The 14,567-nt window shown below is 40.5% G+C and overlaps 1 protein-coding gene across 4 annotated transcripts in view; it reads right to left on the bottom strand.

Annotated features, from left to right (window-relative positions):
* Window positions 1-10,805, bottom strand: part of UBA2 (ubiquitin like modifier activating enzyme 2) — a gene marked incomplete at its 5' end in the record, with an annotated part of 32,617 nt that extends 21,812 nt beyond the window's left edge. For all 4 annotated transcript variants that reach the window (XM_079724412.1, XM_079724413.1, XM_079724415.1 and 1 more), the window contains 6 exons: window positions 3,323-3,444; window positions 5,001-5,101; window positions 6,495-6,559; window positions 7,755-7,825; window positions 8,727-8,810; window positions 10,668-10,805. In XM_079724412.1, coding sequence (XP_079580538.1) covers window positions 3,323-3,444; window positions 5,001-5,101; window positions 6,495-6,559; window positions 7,755-7,825; window positions 8,727-8,810; window positions 10,668-10,805 — 581 coding nt within the window. The remainder of the gene's footprint in view (window positions 1-3,322; window positions 3,445-5,000; window positions 5,102-6,494; window positions 6,560-7,754; window positions 7,826-8,726; window positions 8,811-10,667) is intronic.
* Between the last annotated feature and the right edge of the window lie 3,762 nt (window positions 10,806-14,567).

Below are 14,567 nucleotides of genomic sequence, written 5' to 3'. Positions count from 1 at the left end.
TCCCTGGTCCGGGAAGATCCCACGTGCTGTGGAGCAACTAAGCCCGTGCGCCACAACTACTGAGCCTGCACCCTAGAGCCCGCGCACCGCAACTACTGAGCCTGAGTGCCTAGAGCCCATGCTCCCTAACAAGAGAAGCCACTGCAATGAGAAGCCTGTGCACCACAACAAAGAGTAGCACACACTCGCGGCAGCAAGAGAAAGCCCACACGTAGCAACGAAGGCCCAATGCAGCCAAAAAAAAACACCTGACCAGTACTCTTCAAAACTAACAAGGTCATCAAAAACAAGGAAGTCTTGAGAAACTGTCACAGCCCCCTTAAGGTGTGCCTAAAGACATAACTAACTATAATGGGGTATCCTGGAACAGAAAAAAGACATTGGGCAAAAACTAAGGAGATTTAAATAAACTATGGACTTTAGTTAATAAATAATGTATCAATATTGACTCACTGTTATGTATGTATCATACTAAGATGTTAATAACAGGAAACTGGGTGTGGGAACTCTGTGCTATCTTCTCAATCGTTCTGTAAATCTGAAACTGTTCTAAAAAGTCTATTTAAAAAGAAAAAAAAGTTTGCCAAGTAAATAAAGCTTGCAACTGTATTTCTTGTGAAATTTGTTGTTACACCATTATACGTATACTTTTCTGAGTGATTATACCTTAATCAAAAAATAAAGAAAACTAATGTTTGCTGTAGATTTCTAGAAAATATTTTTTATCAGGTTGATAAAGTTCTCTTCCTAGTTTACTAAGAATTTTTGTCACGAAAAGGTGTTTGCTAAATTTAACCAAACGCTTTTTCGACATCTATAAAGATTATAGTTTCTCTTTAAATTCTTAATGAAGTAAATGCCATTTATAGATTTTTCTAGTGTTAAACCATGCTTGCGTTCCTGAAATAAATACAGCTTGGTTACAGTATACTTTTCTAGATTTGTATGCTAATGGGTTTTTTTTTTGGTTTTTTTTTTTGCGGTACGCGGGACTCTCACTGTTGTGGCCTTTCCCGTTGCGGAGCACAGGCTTCTGGACGTGCAGGCTCAGCAGCCATGGCTCACGGGTCCAGCCGCTCCACGGCATGCGGGACCCTCCTGGACCAGGGCACGAACCCGTGTCCCCTGCATCGGCAGGCAGACTCTCAACCACTGCGCCACCAGGGAAGCCCTATGCTAATGTTTTATATAGGATTTTTTCATCTACATTTATGAACGAGAATGTCTCGCAATTTCCCTCTTATAACGGCCTTAACTGTTTTGTTTTTTAAACAATGTATGTAGGACATCCCTGGTGGCGAAGTGGTTAAGAACCTGCCTGCCAATGCAGGGGACACGGGTTCGAGTCCTGGTCTGGGAAGATCCTACATGTCGCAGATCCAGGAAGCCTGTGCACCACAACTACTGAGCCTGTGACCTAGAGCCCAGGAGCCACAACTACTGAACCTGTGAGGCACGACTACTAAAGCCCGCGTGCCTAGAGCCTGTGCTCTGCAACAAGAGAAGCCACTGCAATGAGAAGACCGCACACCACAACAAAGAGCAGCCCCCGCTCGCTGCACCTAGAGAAAGCCTGTGCACAGCAACAAAGACCCAATGCAGCCAAAAGTAAATAAATAAATAAGTAAATAACAAAATGCCCTCCTTAAAAAAAAAAAAAAGTTATTTATTTATTTATTTATTCATGCACGCATGCATGCAGTGCTTGGTCTTAGTTGCGGCATGCAGACTCTTAGTTGCAGCATGCATGCGGGATCTAGTTCCCTGACCCAGGATCGAACCTGGGCCCCCTGCATTAGGAGTGCGTATACTTACCCACTGGACCACCAGAGAAGTCCCCAGCCTTAACTGGTTTTGCTATAAAAGATATGATAGGCCCTGGGGGCTTCCCTGGTGGTGCAGTGGTTGAGAGTCCGCCTGCCGATGCAGGGGACACGGCTTCGTGCCCCGGTCCGGGAAGATCCCACATGCCGCAGAGCGGCTAGGCCCGTGAGCCATGGCCGCTGAGCCTGCACATCCGGAGCCCATGCTCCGCAACGGGAGACGCCACAACAGTGAGAGGCCCGCATACCGCAAAAAAAAAAAAAAAAAAAGCCCCCAAACATGAAGTATTCCATTTTTTAAAAAAGTTTGGGGCTTCCCTGGTGGCGCAGTGGTTGAGAGTCTGCCTGCCAATGCAGGGGACATGGGTTTGTGCCCCGATCTGAGAAGATCCCACATGCCGCAGAGCGGCTGGGCCCGTGAGCCATGGCCGCTGAGCCTGCACGTCTGGAGCCTGTGCTCCGCAATGGGAGAGGCCACAACAGTGAAAGGCCTGCGTATCGCAAAAAAAAATAATTAAAAAAGATAATAATAATAATAATAAAAAGTTTCTCTGAGACTTTATATAAGATTAGAATGATATATTCCTTGCAAATTTAGTGGAAATCACCTATACATTCACATAGATTTGGTGCATCAGTCAGAGGAATTTAAACCACTAATTAAATTTCCCTAGGGAGCCTTTTATTTCTTTTTGAGTCAGTTTTCTAAGTTTTTAAAATGAATTTATCCTATCATTAAGTTTTTTAAATGTACTGACATAGAGACTTCCCTGGTGGTCTAGTGCTTAAGAATCCACCTTCCAATGCAGGGGATGCAGGTTCCACCCTTGGTCAGGGAACTAAGCCCACACACAGCCTGAGTATGAGGGCCACAACTAGAGAGCCTGCATGCCACAGCAGAGGATCCTGCATGCCGCAACAAAGGCCCAACGCGGCTGCGGGTGGGGGTGGGGGGAATATGTACTGACATAATCTTTTATTATCATCCCTTTTTTCCCATTATTCTAATCTGTGTGGAGATTACATTCCCCACTTAGTTATCTATCCCCCTCTCCTTTTTATGATCAAACTTGCCAACTTATTTTTTGCTCTTATCTCAATTATATCGTTCCTTCTAATTTTTTTGACTTTATGTTGTTCTTTTTCTAACATAAGTTGGATCCTTTGCTCATTAATGTTCACCTCTCTTCATGTGTGTAAGCCTGTATCTTTTCTTCCAACTACCACATTCAATGTATCCTACAAGTTCCACATGTAGTATTTTAAGTATGATTACAAAGTATTTTCAACTTCCATTATTTCTTTCTTAACCAATGAGTTACTTCTAAGTATGTTTTAGTATTTCCAAATACATAGATTTGTATTCATTTAGTTACATGCCTGTCTCCAGACTAAGCTTCACCATCATAAGTACAATTTCTCCAAGGTATTTAAATAAAAATGACCCCACTGTCCATCATCAGTACTAAAAATATGCCCAGAAATATATATACTCTTACTTGAACAAATATTTTGCCCAAACGATGCAATGAATAGGTTCTGAAGGTGTGTTACGAATTGTACAGCCAGGAAAAGTTCTCTGGGTTGGTTTGGGATGACATTCGTAACACTCAGTCACACCCTGCAAAGTCAGGACATGAGAAAAACATTTATCCCATCATGGTGGTTTCTCAATATTGTAATGTAATCATAAACATTTCATTCCTTCATCTATATTCCAACTGTCAAGAAAATTTTAAAATATTAGTGACTCCAGAACCCTTACTTTACAGATAAGGAACTACAACATAAAAGTTAATTGAATCTACCATAGTCACAGCTAAGACTAAGCCAGGACTTCTCTGATTCCTGGCCCGGTAGGAGAAAATACAAGTTTACCTTGATCACACTAAACAGACAGGGAAAACTACTAGAAAGACAGATAACAACTTTCCAACCAATTATCTCTCAAAGTTGTGAAACTCAGTTATGTAAATATTATTTATAGATTTACCTTATAAGCTCCTGAAGATTAAGTGAATTTAAAGCATTAATTTCCAGATCTATCCAGGTACATGGAAAAATCCTAAGTATTGCCAAACCAAATACTCTTCATTTCGTTGCTAAAGGGTTATGTTTAAAGTTATAGTGTAAGGAATCCTTGAAAGAAGTCCACGGCACCTGAGATAATTTTCTAAAACTTAGAATGAATATTCTTTATCTTGGCAATTCTCAATCTCAGTCTTAACACATACTAGTGTCTCAGGATCATGGTAATGAGCAATGTCTTTCTAATAATGGTTAAAGAACCCAAACCTGCAAATAATATTTTAATATAAATTGCAGCAGATGCAGTGTTTTCTCCATAATGCCATTTCTCATGTCTTTCCAATATGCTTTCTTGGGGGCAGCGATATGGCAAACAGTCACCCCTCATAAACTGATATTTATAAGACTTCATAGAATGATATAAACTAAGCTTTCAAAGAGTAATATTAAACAGTAAAAACAAGTGAAGCACAGCCACAATTTTCAATATGGAAAAACTGCCAAAGAGCAGACAAAAATACCACATTTCAAGTAGAGTGTAATTCCTTTTAGTTTCAAAACCTGCAAAATGATTCTTCAAATGTATCTATGTTTAATTTCTTAAAAGAATTCAAAGAAAAAAGATTTGAGGCAGCAAATGAATAACAATGCTGAGATTGTATAAAACTGGGTTATGAACACACATGTATTTGTTCTTATTCTCTAGTTTTATCTAAATATTTGAAATATCAGTACTCACAAATACTCCAAAAATTTTTTTCAAAGTACTCTTCAGATCTATAAATCCAGACTTTAGACAACAAGTAACTTTTTAGAAGGCTGGTTTACCATATATCAACTACAACATGACATGTAGTCTCACGGCTACTAAGAATTTTAAAAGGCAAGTTTATTATGCTTGCCAGCCTAAGGATTTTAATATATAAGCTACATGAAACAAAGTAGCACAGAGCTAAAAAATCTTTGCCTGTACTCTTTTTGGTACCTTTATAGCATCTAAGTTTTATAGGAGCACAAAATAATCCTTACATCCTGGATGTTGACAAGCCCATGTCATATATATCCAAAGTTTACTTCTTCCCTCCTTAAGGTCCCAAATAAATATTTGGGAAGCAAAAACCAAACCAAACCAAAAAAAAAGTACTTTACCTTTTTGATAGTGGTTACTTGCCCAAGATAACCAGCAGTTCCACTCTCAATAAGAGGGACATCAGCTGCTAGACACATTCTATTAACATGGTTTCGGGCAGCTGGAAGAAAAATACTAGTTAACAGGAGTTTACAAAAAAAAAGAAAAAAAGAAAAAAGAAATTATGTAGTTACCTTTAATTAGGATGAAATTTACCCAAACCATTTTTTATTGTTTTTATTTCATGTACAACTTTCTTATAGCTATGACCAGAGTAATACAACTGTTATAGACATTTAAGAGACATTCAACAGCAAAATTTCAAAGATAAGAAATTTATATCACAAATTTACTGTAGGAGAAGCACCCCTATATATTACTTTTTAATACCAAAGTGCCATCTTCCTCTTCTATTGCTGTACCTACTTCTATTAAATATGGCTAAAACATTGTTTCAACGTTTTCCAACCCCTTAACTTGCTCTTATTCCAATAAAATTATCAGGTAATACATGGAAGTAAATGGAGAATGTGGAATATCAACTTTGGAACTATTTATCTTTTTTTTTTTTTTTTTTGCCGCACGGCATGCAGGGTATTCGTTCCCCGACCAAGGATCAAACCCATGCCACCTGCAGTAGAAGCTCAGAGTCTCAACCACTGGGCCACTAGGGAAGTCCCAACTTGGAACTATTAAGGCAGTTTAAGGTGAGGGGAAAAAAGATGAGTCTGGTTAAAAGAGTTATACTCTTTCTCATGCTACTTTGTATGTTTTTTCTTTTGATATTTCTGGCCCCAAATTGTTACAAACTCATTTGACAGATGTACTTTTACATGTGGAAGTAGTTACAGAAAGTATTTTAAGTTATTTTCACCCCACATTCCAGACACAAAGATTTGCTAACAATAACTGGCTATATGATACTTGATTATATATCACCAACTTGTGTAAAGTTTAAATGGTCCAAAACGTGTACACGTACGTAATAGGATCCAGTGTGATATATTACAGCACCAGATATACCCAAAATAATCCAAGAGCCATGACTTCTATGCTAACTTTGACATCCTATTGCCTTACTCTCAAAACAGTGGTTTTCAGCCCTAATTGCCCTTTAGATCAGCTGGGGAACTGTGAAAAAATATGATCTTTAGGTCCCATTTACAGAGTTTGACTCAATTGGTTTTGGGTGAAATCTGGGCACTGATATTTCTTAGGTCTCCACATACACGAAGGAAGTCACACTGTGCTTAAGCGCTGGGATAATCTGAAACAAATATACATGCACGCAACCTACGCATCATCCTCTTTAATGATTTTAACTTCCCCTATATTCACACTAGTTCTAGTTAAAATTACAATCAGTTGGCAAGCTTTAAACCTGATCTTACTTCCCTTTAGGTCTTTTAAGTTCTAACTCATAAGGAAATATTTTAATTAACACTAATTTTGTAAACAACCTTGTTATGGAGGAAGGGAAATACTTAGAATTAAAAGTATTAAAATAATCTCACCTCTGTTATCTAAAGCATTCATAACCAATATAAATTGTCGAAAAAATTCCACATTATAGTCAGGGCTACAAAGTAAAACAACAACAAAAAAAAAAGGTCACCAAAACAACCGGCCTTACACATGAGCTTCACAGTATAATACAGGGTCCTAAAAAGCACATTAAAGTAATAAAAGTACAAAAATAACTGATATTAGGGGTCTCTACAATATAGATAGGTTTGATTTCTCCCCAAACACCAGAAACAAATTTAAACCACACATCCGTTTTGGCCAGCTACCTCGGGCACAGAGCAGAATCTCAAACTGGCATGACTTCGAGAGTCCCACCAGGCCTTCTTGGGGCAGCAAGTGCCTGGGAACATACAAAGAATACATTCCCAGGATCTGCCTGGCCTGTAGCTTCACCTCACATGGTCAGGATCAGGCAGGGTTCAGGCCCCTAGGGTCCCTGCTTTTAGCAGCACTGGGAAAGCAACACAGGGTAAGGAGGTTGTAGGGCTATAGTCAAGCTTGTAGAGCAAACATCCAGAGAATGAAAAGGAAGCTGGAAACACAAATTCCCTGAGAAAGCATAAGACATTCTCTAATCCAGGCCTCAAACAAGAACTCATTATTTTTAAAACCACTTACTTGTGGACAACAACTATAGATAAAGGACATTTTAGACGCAGGGTTCCTTTGCCCCAACGCCTCCAAAGTTATATTTTTACTCTATCTTTACTGAGATCAGAGTATATTTATGTACCATCAAAACTACTGTCCCATCACAATTCCCAGTGTTATATTACAGAAGTCACAGTCCTAATAAACAAATTATTTTGAGAGGGAACCTTTTAAACTGAAAAAGGTCACAGCTGAAATCGATCAGAACGAGAGCAATATATTTAGAAAAGTCTGAATCATCATGTATATTGATTTCTTATAGTTTAGAATATCTCTTTATTTAAAACAAGAATATAAGGTCCTTTTAGGTTTCCAAGTAACTTATTTATTGAAAGTATTAAAGGAAATGACCTCTTATCTAAATCATTCAAATTATATTATATACATATATATACACACACACATATATATGAACTGTTAAAAGAATGTCACTTACGTGGACATAACCTACTACATTTTAATTATTCTACGAAAATTTTTAAATAAGCAGAATGACTGAGTTCATGTATTTAGCTAATAAAAGTATCTTATACTTTAAAGGTTTAATTAAAAATTCACAGCAAACACAATTTTGCAACATAATAATTAGAGCATACTTCATGATGCTGTCATGGTAGGCTATGATATTAGCTTTCGGGTAAAACTGCAGTACACTTTCTTTGGCAACCTGGAAAAACAAACAACACTAAATTACTAATTTACTAAATTACTACAACATTTCTATCTGAATATGAAATCTATCTACGGCAGACAATAGTTATTTCACCTACTTATAAACACTTGTACATGAATGGCAAGCTTCAGCAAAAATATCAAATGAGTAACCAAGTGTCATTCATCCATTCAACAAATATTTACTAAGCATCTTTCATATATCAGAAACTGTATAAGGCACTTGGTGAGCAAAAGTGACATTAATCAAATAACCACCCAGATAAATTTAACTACAAACTATGATAAATGATACATAGAAAAAGTAGAGGCTGTAATGAGTGGAAGATATGATTTAGTCTAAGAGATTTAGGAAAGCACGCCTAGAGAAAATCTGAAAAATGAAAAGGAGAAAAGAGTGAAAGTTTGCCCAAAAAGCTGGGAGAAAATCAAAGAGAAAGATGTTTTAAAACCTTGAATCAAGATGGAACATTCAAGGAAGTAAAGAAAGATCAGGATGGCTAAAACCTCAGGGGAGGCTGTCTTCTTCTAAAGGGAACAATGACATAAGCTGTAGCTTCTCTTGCCCACAAACACAGGAGCAGCCAAGCTCTAGGCAATGTAGGAACACAAGGCTCATTCTAAGTAAACAACCAGAAATTTAAGAAGGGGACACCATTTACAGGACTGGGTGGAGCACTTTTATTTCCTCTGTAGGTAGGAAAGGATGGCACAGTCTTCTGTCCTTTTCTAGACATCTTATTCTTCATAATCCCTCAGCTAAAAAGAGATGGCTTCCCCCATATTCTCCCTCCTACGAGAGAGTCCAAATTAACCTAATACCATAAATAGAAGATCCACCAAAGGGCAGAAATATAAATGAATAAACAGAAATGATATGAGAAATACAAAGTTACCTGGGCCTTTGATCTTCCAACATGTTTCTTTTGAAACAAAAACTGCCTGTTGAGGTTGCTGACATCAATAGTATCCAGATCAATCTACAAATGCATAAACCCCAGATAAATCACAAATTTCCTGGTATGTCTGAGCAATACGTATCACTCACTATCCTCAGCATCCATAACCCAGAACTTTTGATATCTGCTACGTTAGGGGAGAAAATGCTTTTTGACCAATATACTAAAGTTGTTAAATTGATAAAAATAATTTAATGCGTACTAAAACAAAACAAGATTTAATTTCAGAGACAACTTTCTCAAAAATATTTTAGAAAGGATGCTTTTTTTGTTCATTTGTTTCATCATACTGGCAAATATGTTAGTAAATTCCTTAGACGACAAAATGATGCTGAAAATGCATTATATTTCTATCATTTCTCTATCAACCTCATTACTCTTTCAAATCCAACATAATAGATTTAACGGTGCTCTGTTCTTTTTCTTAAATGATACTTGGCAAATAGATTTACTGAATTTTTGCTTTCTTTAATTCAAGTCTTTACCCACACACAATTTCATTTACAATCATTACTTGAGGGCTGCGGAGGGAAACTTCTACACAAGGTTAGAAGTCTCACGTTTTAAGTCTTATCTAACTGCTGCTTCAAAGTAAATATAAGAGAAGAAATAATTATAACTAAAACCATGTTCACTCCATTTCAATAAATTTACATGAAGAGTAATCAAATGTTCTAACTGTGAAACACCCTAATGGTTTTGGTGAAAATCACCAAAACATATAATCACCTAACATTTTTTATCTGTGCTTTCTAAATTTACTACAAAAATTAAACCAAATAAAAAAGGATCAGCATTTATTTTTCAGGTGCCCCAATTCACTGTCTTGTCTATTACAAAATGATGGTTTTGAAGAAGTATTAGTAGGTATTGGCTATGCCACATTCATATTTGGGATATAGAACTGAATGGAAAGACTAACCCTATAAAAACCAATGGAAAATGCGTAAATGCTTTTCCCCCCAGTCACTCATGTATTAGTTCAGTCGGCCACCTCTACTTCTTTTTAATTCCATGTTTCCACTACACCGTAAGATGCTATAAACTCACATCCAAATTTCAGGTTACAACTCCAATCTCTAAAAAGTTTACATTAACAGAAATGACTTGACTCAGAATTACAGTAGCTTCCCGTCACTGTTCAACAATGCAAAAGTTAAAATCCTAACCAATACCTTTAACGAAATAATCTACGGTGATAACAACGACTGTCACGCAGATTGCACCCAGAAGAGAGGAGCGCGAGCCACAAAGGAGTCCTAGGTAAGTTACTAAACCCCACCGTACCTCACTTTTCCTCTTATGTTAAAAATAAAATGAGGTGAAGACAGCGTTTACAAGCCTATGATGGTAGTGAAGATTAAGTGCGTTAAGGCGAGTAAACCGCGCAGGACAGCGCCGGGCTCGGGACAAGCGCTCAGTAGGTCCTGGTTGTTACCACCGCCATCCTCCGCTCTGCATATTATTTGAGTTAAGGGGGACTTCGAATTGAACACTCACAACATCCCCAAGGGACTCGAGACAATCCTCTCCTGCCTCCGGTTAAAGCTGGGGAACTGCTCTGAAGCGAAGACACGAGGACTCTTCCACACCCCAGAGCCGCCACAAATTGCCGCTGCCTGAGAGGCGGGGGACGGCTCTTCGCGGGACGCCCGGAAGACCCGGGCCCTTGGCCTCCTCAGCGTGTGGAGCGGGCCCGGCGTGCAGCGGCGCCCACCCCGTAGCCGCCGAAGAGCTCCCTCTAGGCGGGCAGCGACGACCCCAGGGCCTCTTGGTCCGCCCCCGCACCCACAGCTCAGGTCCGGACCTCCGGGCCCCGATCCCCCGGCCCCGGCTCCACGGCCCGCCATTCAGCCCGCGCGCCCGCCTGGTCCTCACCAGGTCGATGTGGGAGAAGCCGGTGAGCACGAGGTTTTTGAGGAGCTCGCAGCCGATGCCGCCCGCGCCCACCACCAGGACCCGGCCCCCGGCCACGGCCTCGGCCAGCTCCCGCGGCAGCCCCCGCGACAGTGCCATGGCGGGACAACCACGAGCCTCGGCGCAGGCGGAGGCGGGAGAACTGAGCCGCGGCCGGAAGTGAATGGGGGAGGGGCGGCCTAGCTTCCGTTCCTGCGCACTGCGGCCGGTCGGCGCTGAATGGGCGGGGCCTGGGGATCTGGCCAGTCCGCGAGCGGCCCGGACTGGGCTGGACTGTGAGCGGAAGACTCTTCACACCTCCGGCTATACTCCAGACTGGTAGTGCTTCGCACCGAGGCGCGTAGCTCTTCTCTCCGGCTTAAGATTTATTAGATTTTTGATGTGTATTTTTAAAAAATACTTTGCAGCATATATGTAACCGAGCAAAGGCCTCTTATGCCCCAAGTGAAGAAAGCCAAACTTTGACAAGGGGAGTTTGCAGCAAAGTAAGGGCTTACTGCAGGGTCCCAAGCAAGGGAGTGGGAAGCAAGCCTCAGATCCACTTCAACTTGGTCTCTGAGTTAGGGTTTTTTTTTTAAGGGTGAGGAATGGAATATTTCCTGCCACATCAGTAAACAAAGGATGTCATAGTCATCAGCAATTGCAGCCCTCCATCCGTGAGCTGGTGAGCCCCAAGGAAACTCAGGAAGGAAAGAATACCTGCCATCTAGCAGCCATCAGACTGCAGCCACTCCCTACCGTGAGCCCTGAGGGAACTGAGGATGTGAAAGCACAGGATACTGGCCCCAGATAGCTGAGGTGCATATCAAAGGAATGATTTCAGTGAACCCAGACTCTTGCATTCTTCCCATACATAGAAAAGCACTAAATTCCTTAATTTGGGGTATCTGGTTTTCTTTAATTTAGAATAATCCTTTGATGTTCCAACTACCTGCCCTTTGTTGCAAAACTTGTATATAACCTGGCTCCCCGCCCCCCACCTCCTCAGAGCAGTTTTCTCAAGGTTACTTGAGATGCTGCCTCCCGGGCTTGAAGTCCTAAAAATTCCCGCCAAATAAAATACAACTCTCAACTTTTAGGTTGTGAATAATTTCTTAGGTCCACAAGGGGAAGAACAAAGAGGCTGGGATTAATCATCATCTTGTGACATTTCTGTGACATTTCTTAATTGTAGTTTTGGGAGTTAGGATGTCTCTGGTTTACAATTTTCTGGCCACGTGGTCCATGGTTCAGGAGTCTGTTAGCTCATCTTCCTCTGGAGAAACAACATGAGTTTATACCTTAATGATGACATCTATAATAGCAAGGTTAGTACATTAACGATGTTATCAACAACAGCAATTTTAGCCATGTGACTCTGGGTGATTAGTGTTCAGTTAGCACAGGATTGAGATCAGAGGGGATAAGAAAGGGGATAAGAAAGGGAATAAAGTTTTGGAGAGAGAGATTTATCGTAAACTCAGTAAAGGAACTCGATTTCCAGGGGACTCAGTTTCAGTTACAAAGTACGTCCTGGGAAAATATTGATGGTGGAAACACTCATAATATTGAATGAAAAAGATACAAGACTTCCCTGGTGGTCCAGTGGTTAAGAATCCGCCTTCCAATGCAGGGGACGCGGGTTCGATCCCTGATCAGGGAACTAAGATCCTACATGCAACGGGGAAACTAAGCCAGCACCTGCAACTACTGAGCACATGCACTCTGGAGCCCACGAGCCACAATGAAGAGCCGGGCAGGTAAAAAAAAGAAAAAGATACAAAACCACACATATGATTAAATTTTGTTAAAAAAAACTTTTTTTAAACAGGAAAATAACCATTGTTAATATTTTTGTGTATGTGTGTGATGAAATTGTGGACAATTTTTATTACTCCTCTAAACTATACTGTATTTCCCAGATGCTCATGCTCCTCAAAGAAAATGTGAATTTTAAAATCAGAAAAAATTATAAGAAAAAAGGAAAAGATGGTGTGAAAGGAAAATCAAAATAGAGTATTGCTAAGAGAGCTCTCTAAAATGGAGCTGGAAGGCCACTGACAAGTAATTTATGCATGGCTCAGCCTGGGTGAAATCTGACGTTTTGACCACTTACTGTCCTAATGAAGTCATCCAGAACACCTGCCAGAAACTTGATACTTATTACCCTTACCCTAATATAACTCATGACGGCCTATCTATTTATCAGATCCTTAACCTAAAACAACTCGTGACCGCCACCCCTAAGGATGAGTATTTCTTTTCTTGTGTCAGAGTACAGTCTCGTGGCTTTTGCCTTTATAAGCCCATGACTTTTTCTCTTCCCCGGAACACTCCTTCCCTTTTAATCAAATCTGTGTCTTCCGAATTGCAATTCTTATGACGCCAAATATACTCTTATCTTCTTTCTTCGTTTTGTTGGTTGACAGTGGAAAACAGAGGAAAATGCTTTTGACTTCTGTGGTCTTTCTCATCAGTTGCTTGGTTCACCAACCACACACCAAGCCTGATCTGTGAGGAGTACTCAGTCTGTTGCCCTGATCCATGAGACGAAGGAAGGGCCAGGGCACCCAACTATGGTTGGGGTGGGAGGCACCCTTGCATAGTAAGCTGCTGATGTTCCTTCCCTACTATTGGCTCTCATAAAGGACAGCTAAAGCTGTGGCAGCTAAAGCTAACAGAGGTCTTCAACAAAATGCTGACCTTCCTTCTCCCACTAGACACACAGTGGATAGAGCCACCTTCCTTTGCTTCTTTCCTGCCTCCCTCCTATTCCCTTTGCCTGGGCTGGAAACCTAACCCTGAGGCTTTGCTTTTCTTCGTGGGTTGGTGTGTTGTTAAAAACAAGATACAAGCTCAGAATGGAGTTGCTTATGCTAAGCCCCATGTCACCAAACTGAGACTTAATTACAGTTTCGGCTCTCCCAGAAATAGAATCTTAAACCATCAATCAGGAATCACCGGATCAGCACTGGTTAGGTAATCTACCTGAGAGACCCCTGCCGTCCCCTAAAGGAAAGTAACTTGGCAATAACCAACCCCCTTTTTTGCTGATATAACTTTCTTGTTCCTGTCCCTTTCTGCCTGTAAAAGTCATTTTGTTTATTAGCTCCTTGAAGCTCCTTCCTTTCTGCTAGATTGGGTGCTGCCTGGTTCCAATTGATTTTTGCTCAAATAAATTCTTATGCCTCAGTTTATCTTTTAACAGTGTGTATAAAGTATAAAATGCTTGCCCACCTTAACAAATTCAAATAGGATGCAAGTGCAGGAAGTAAAAACTGAAAAGCACCACTCACAAAATTGCACACCTAATCCTACTCCTCAGGGCCTTGCTGGTGTTTATATTTCCAGATCTAGATCTTTTACAGAGCACTATGAAGAGTTTTACATTTAAGTGGGTTCACACTAGACTTGTTTTCTCATATCTTGCTTCCTTAACAATATGTCACAAACATTATTTCTATGGGATCATGGGAAACGCCCCTGCTAATCTGTACTCTATTTTGGTAAGACCTCATACAAACATGTATAACTAGATTCAAGAACATGTTTGGTTGGAAGCACAAGTTGTCTCCACCTAAAAGTCAGCCACATTACACCTAGCTCAGATATCTGCAAATGTCTGTATCAACAGTTTAAAGCAACAATTCTACCCCATCCTCTCATCAAAGGAGGGTACTCTCTGGCCATTTAAATAAATCCAAAGTGATATACCTGCAACTATAAGCAGTATGTTTTCTGCTCCAGTTGGAGTGAGTGGTCTGACAGTCTGAGGGATTCTCCACCCACAACAGAAGTGCCACAGGGGAACCGGTGGTCACTTCTCCAGCATGACAGGGAGGAGGAATCAAGACCTCTCTCTGCAGGTCCACACTCAGCCTC

The sequence above is a fragment of the Hyperoodon ampullatus genome (genome assembly GCF_949752795.1).
Source record: "Hyperoodon ampullatus genome assembly, chromosome: 18".
In the NCBI taxonomy this organism is placed as follows: Eukaryota; Metazoa; Chordata; class Mammalia; order Artiodactyla; family Ziphiidae; genus Hyperoodon; species Hyperoodon ampullatus.
The sequence above is the reverse complement of the archived record's forward strand: the minus strand, read 5'-3'. Positions and strand labels throughout refer to the sequence as shown.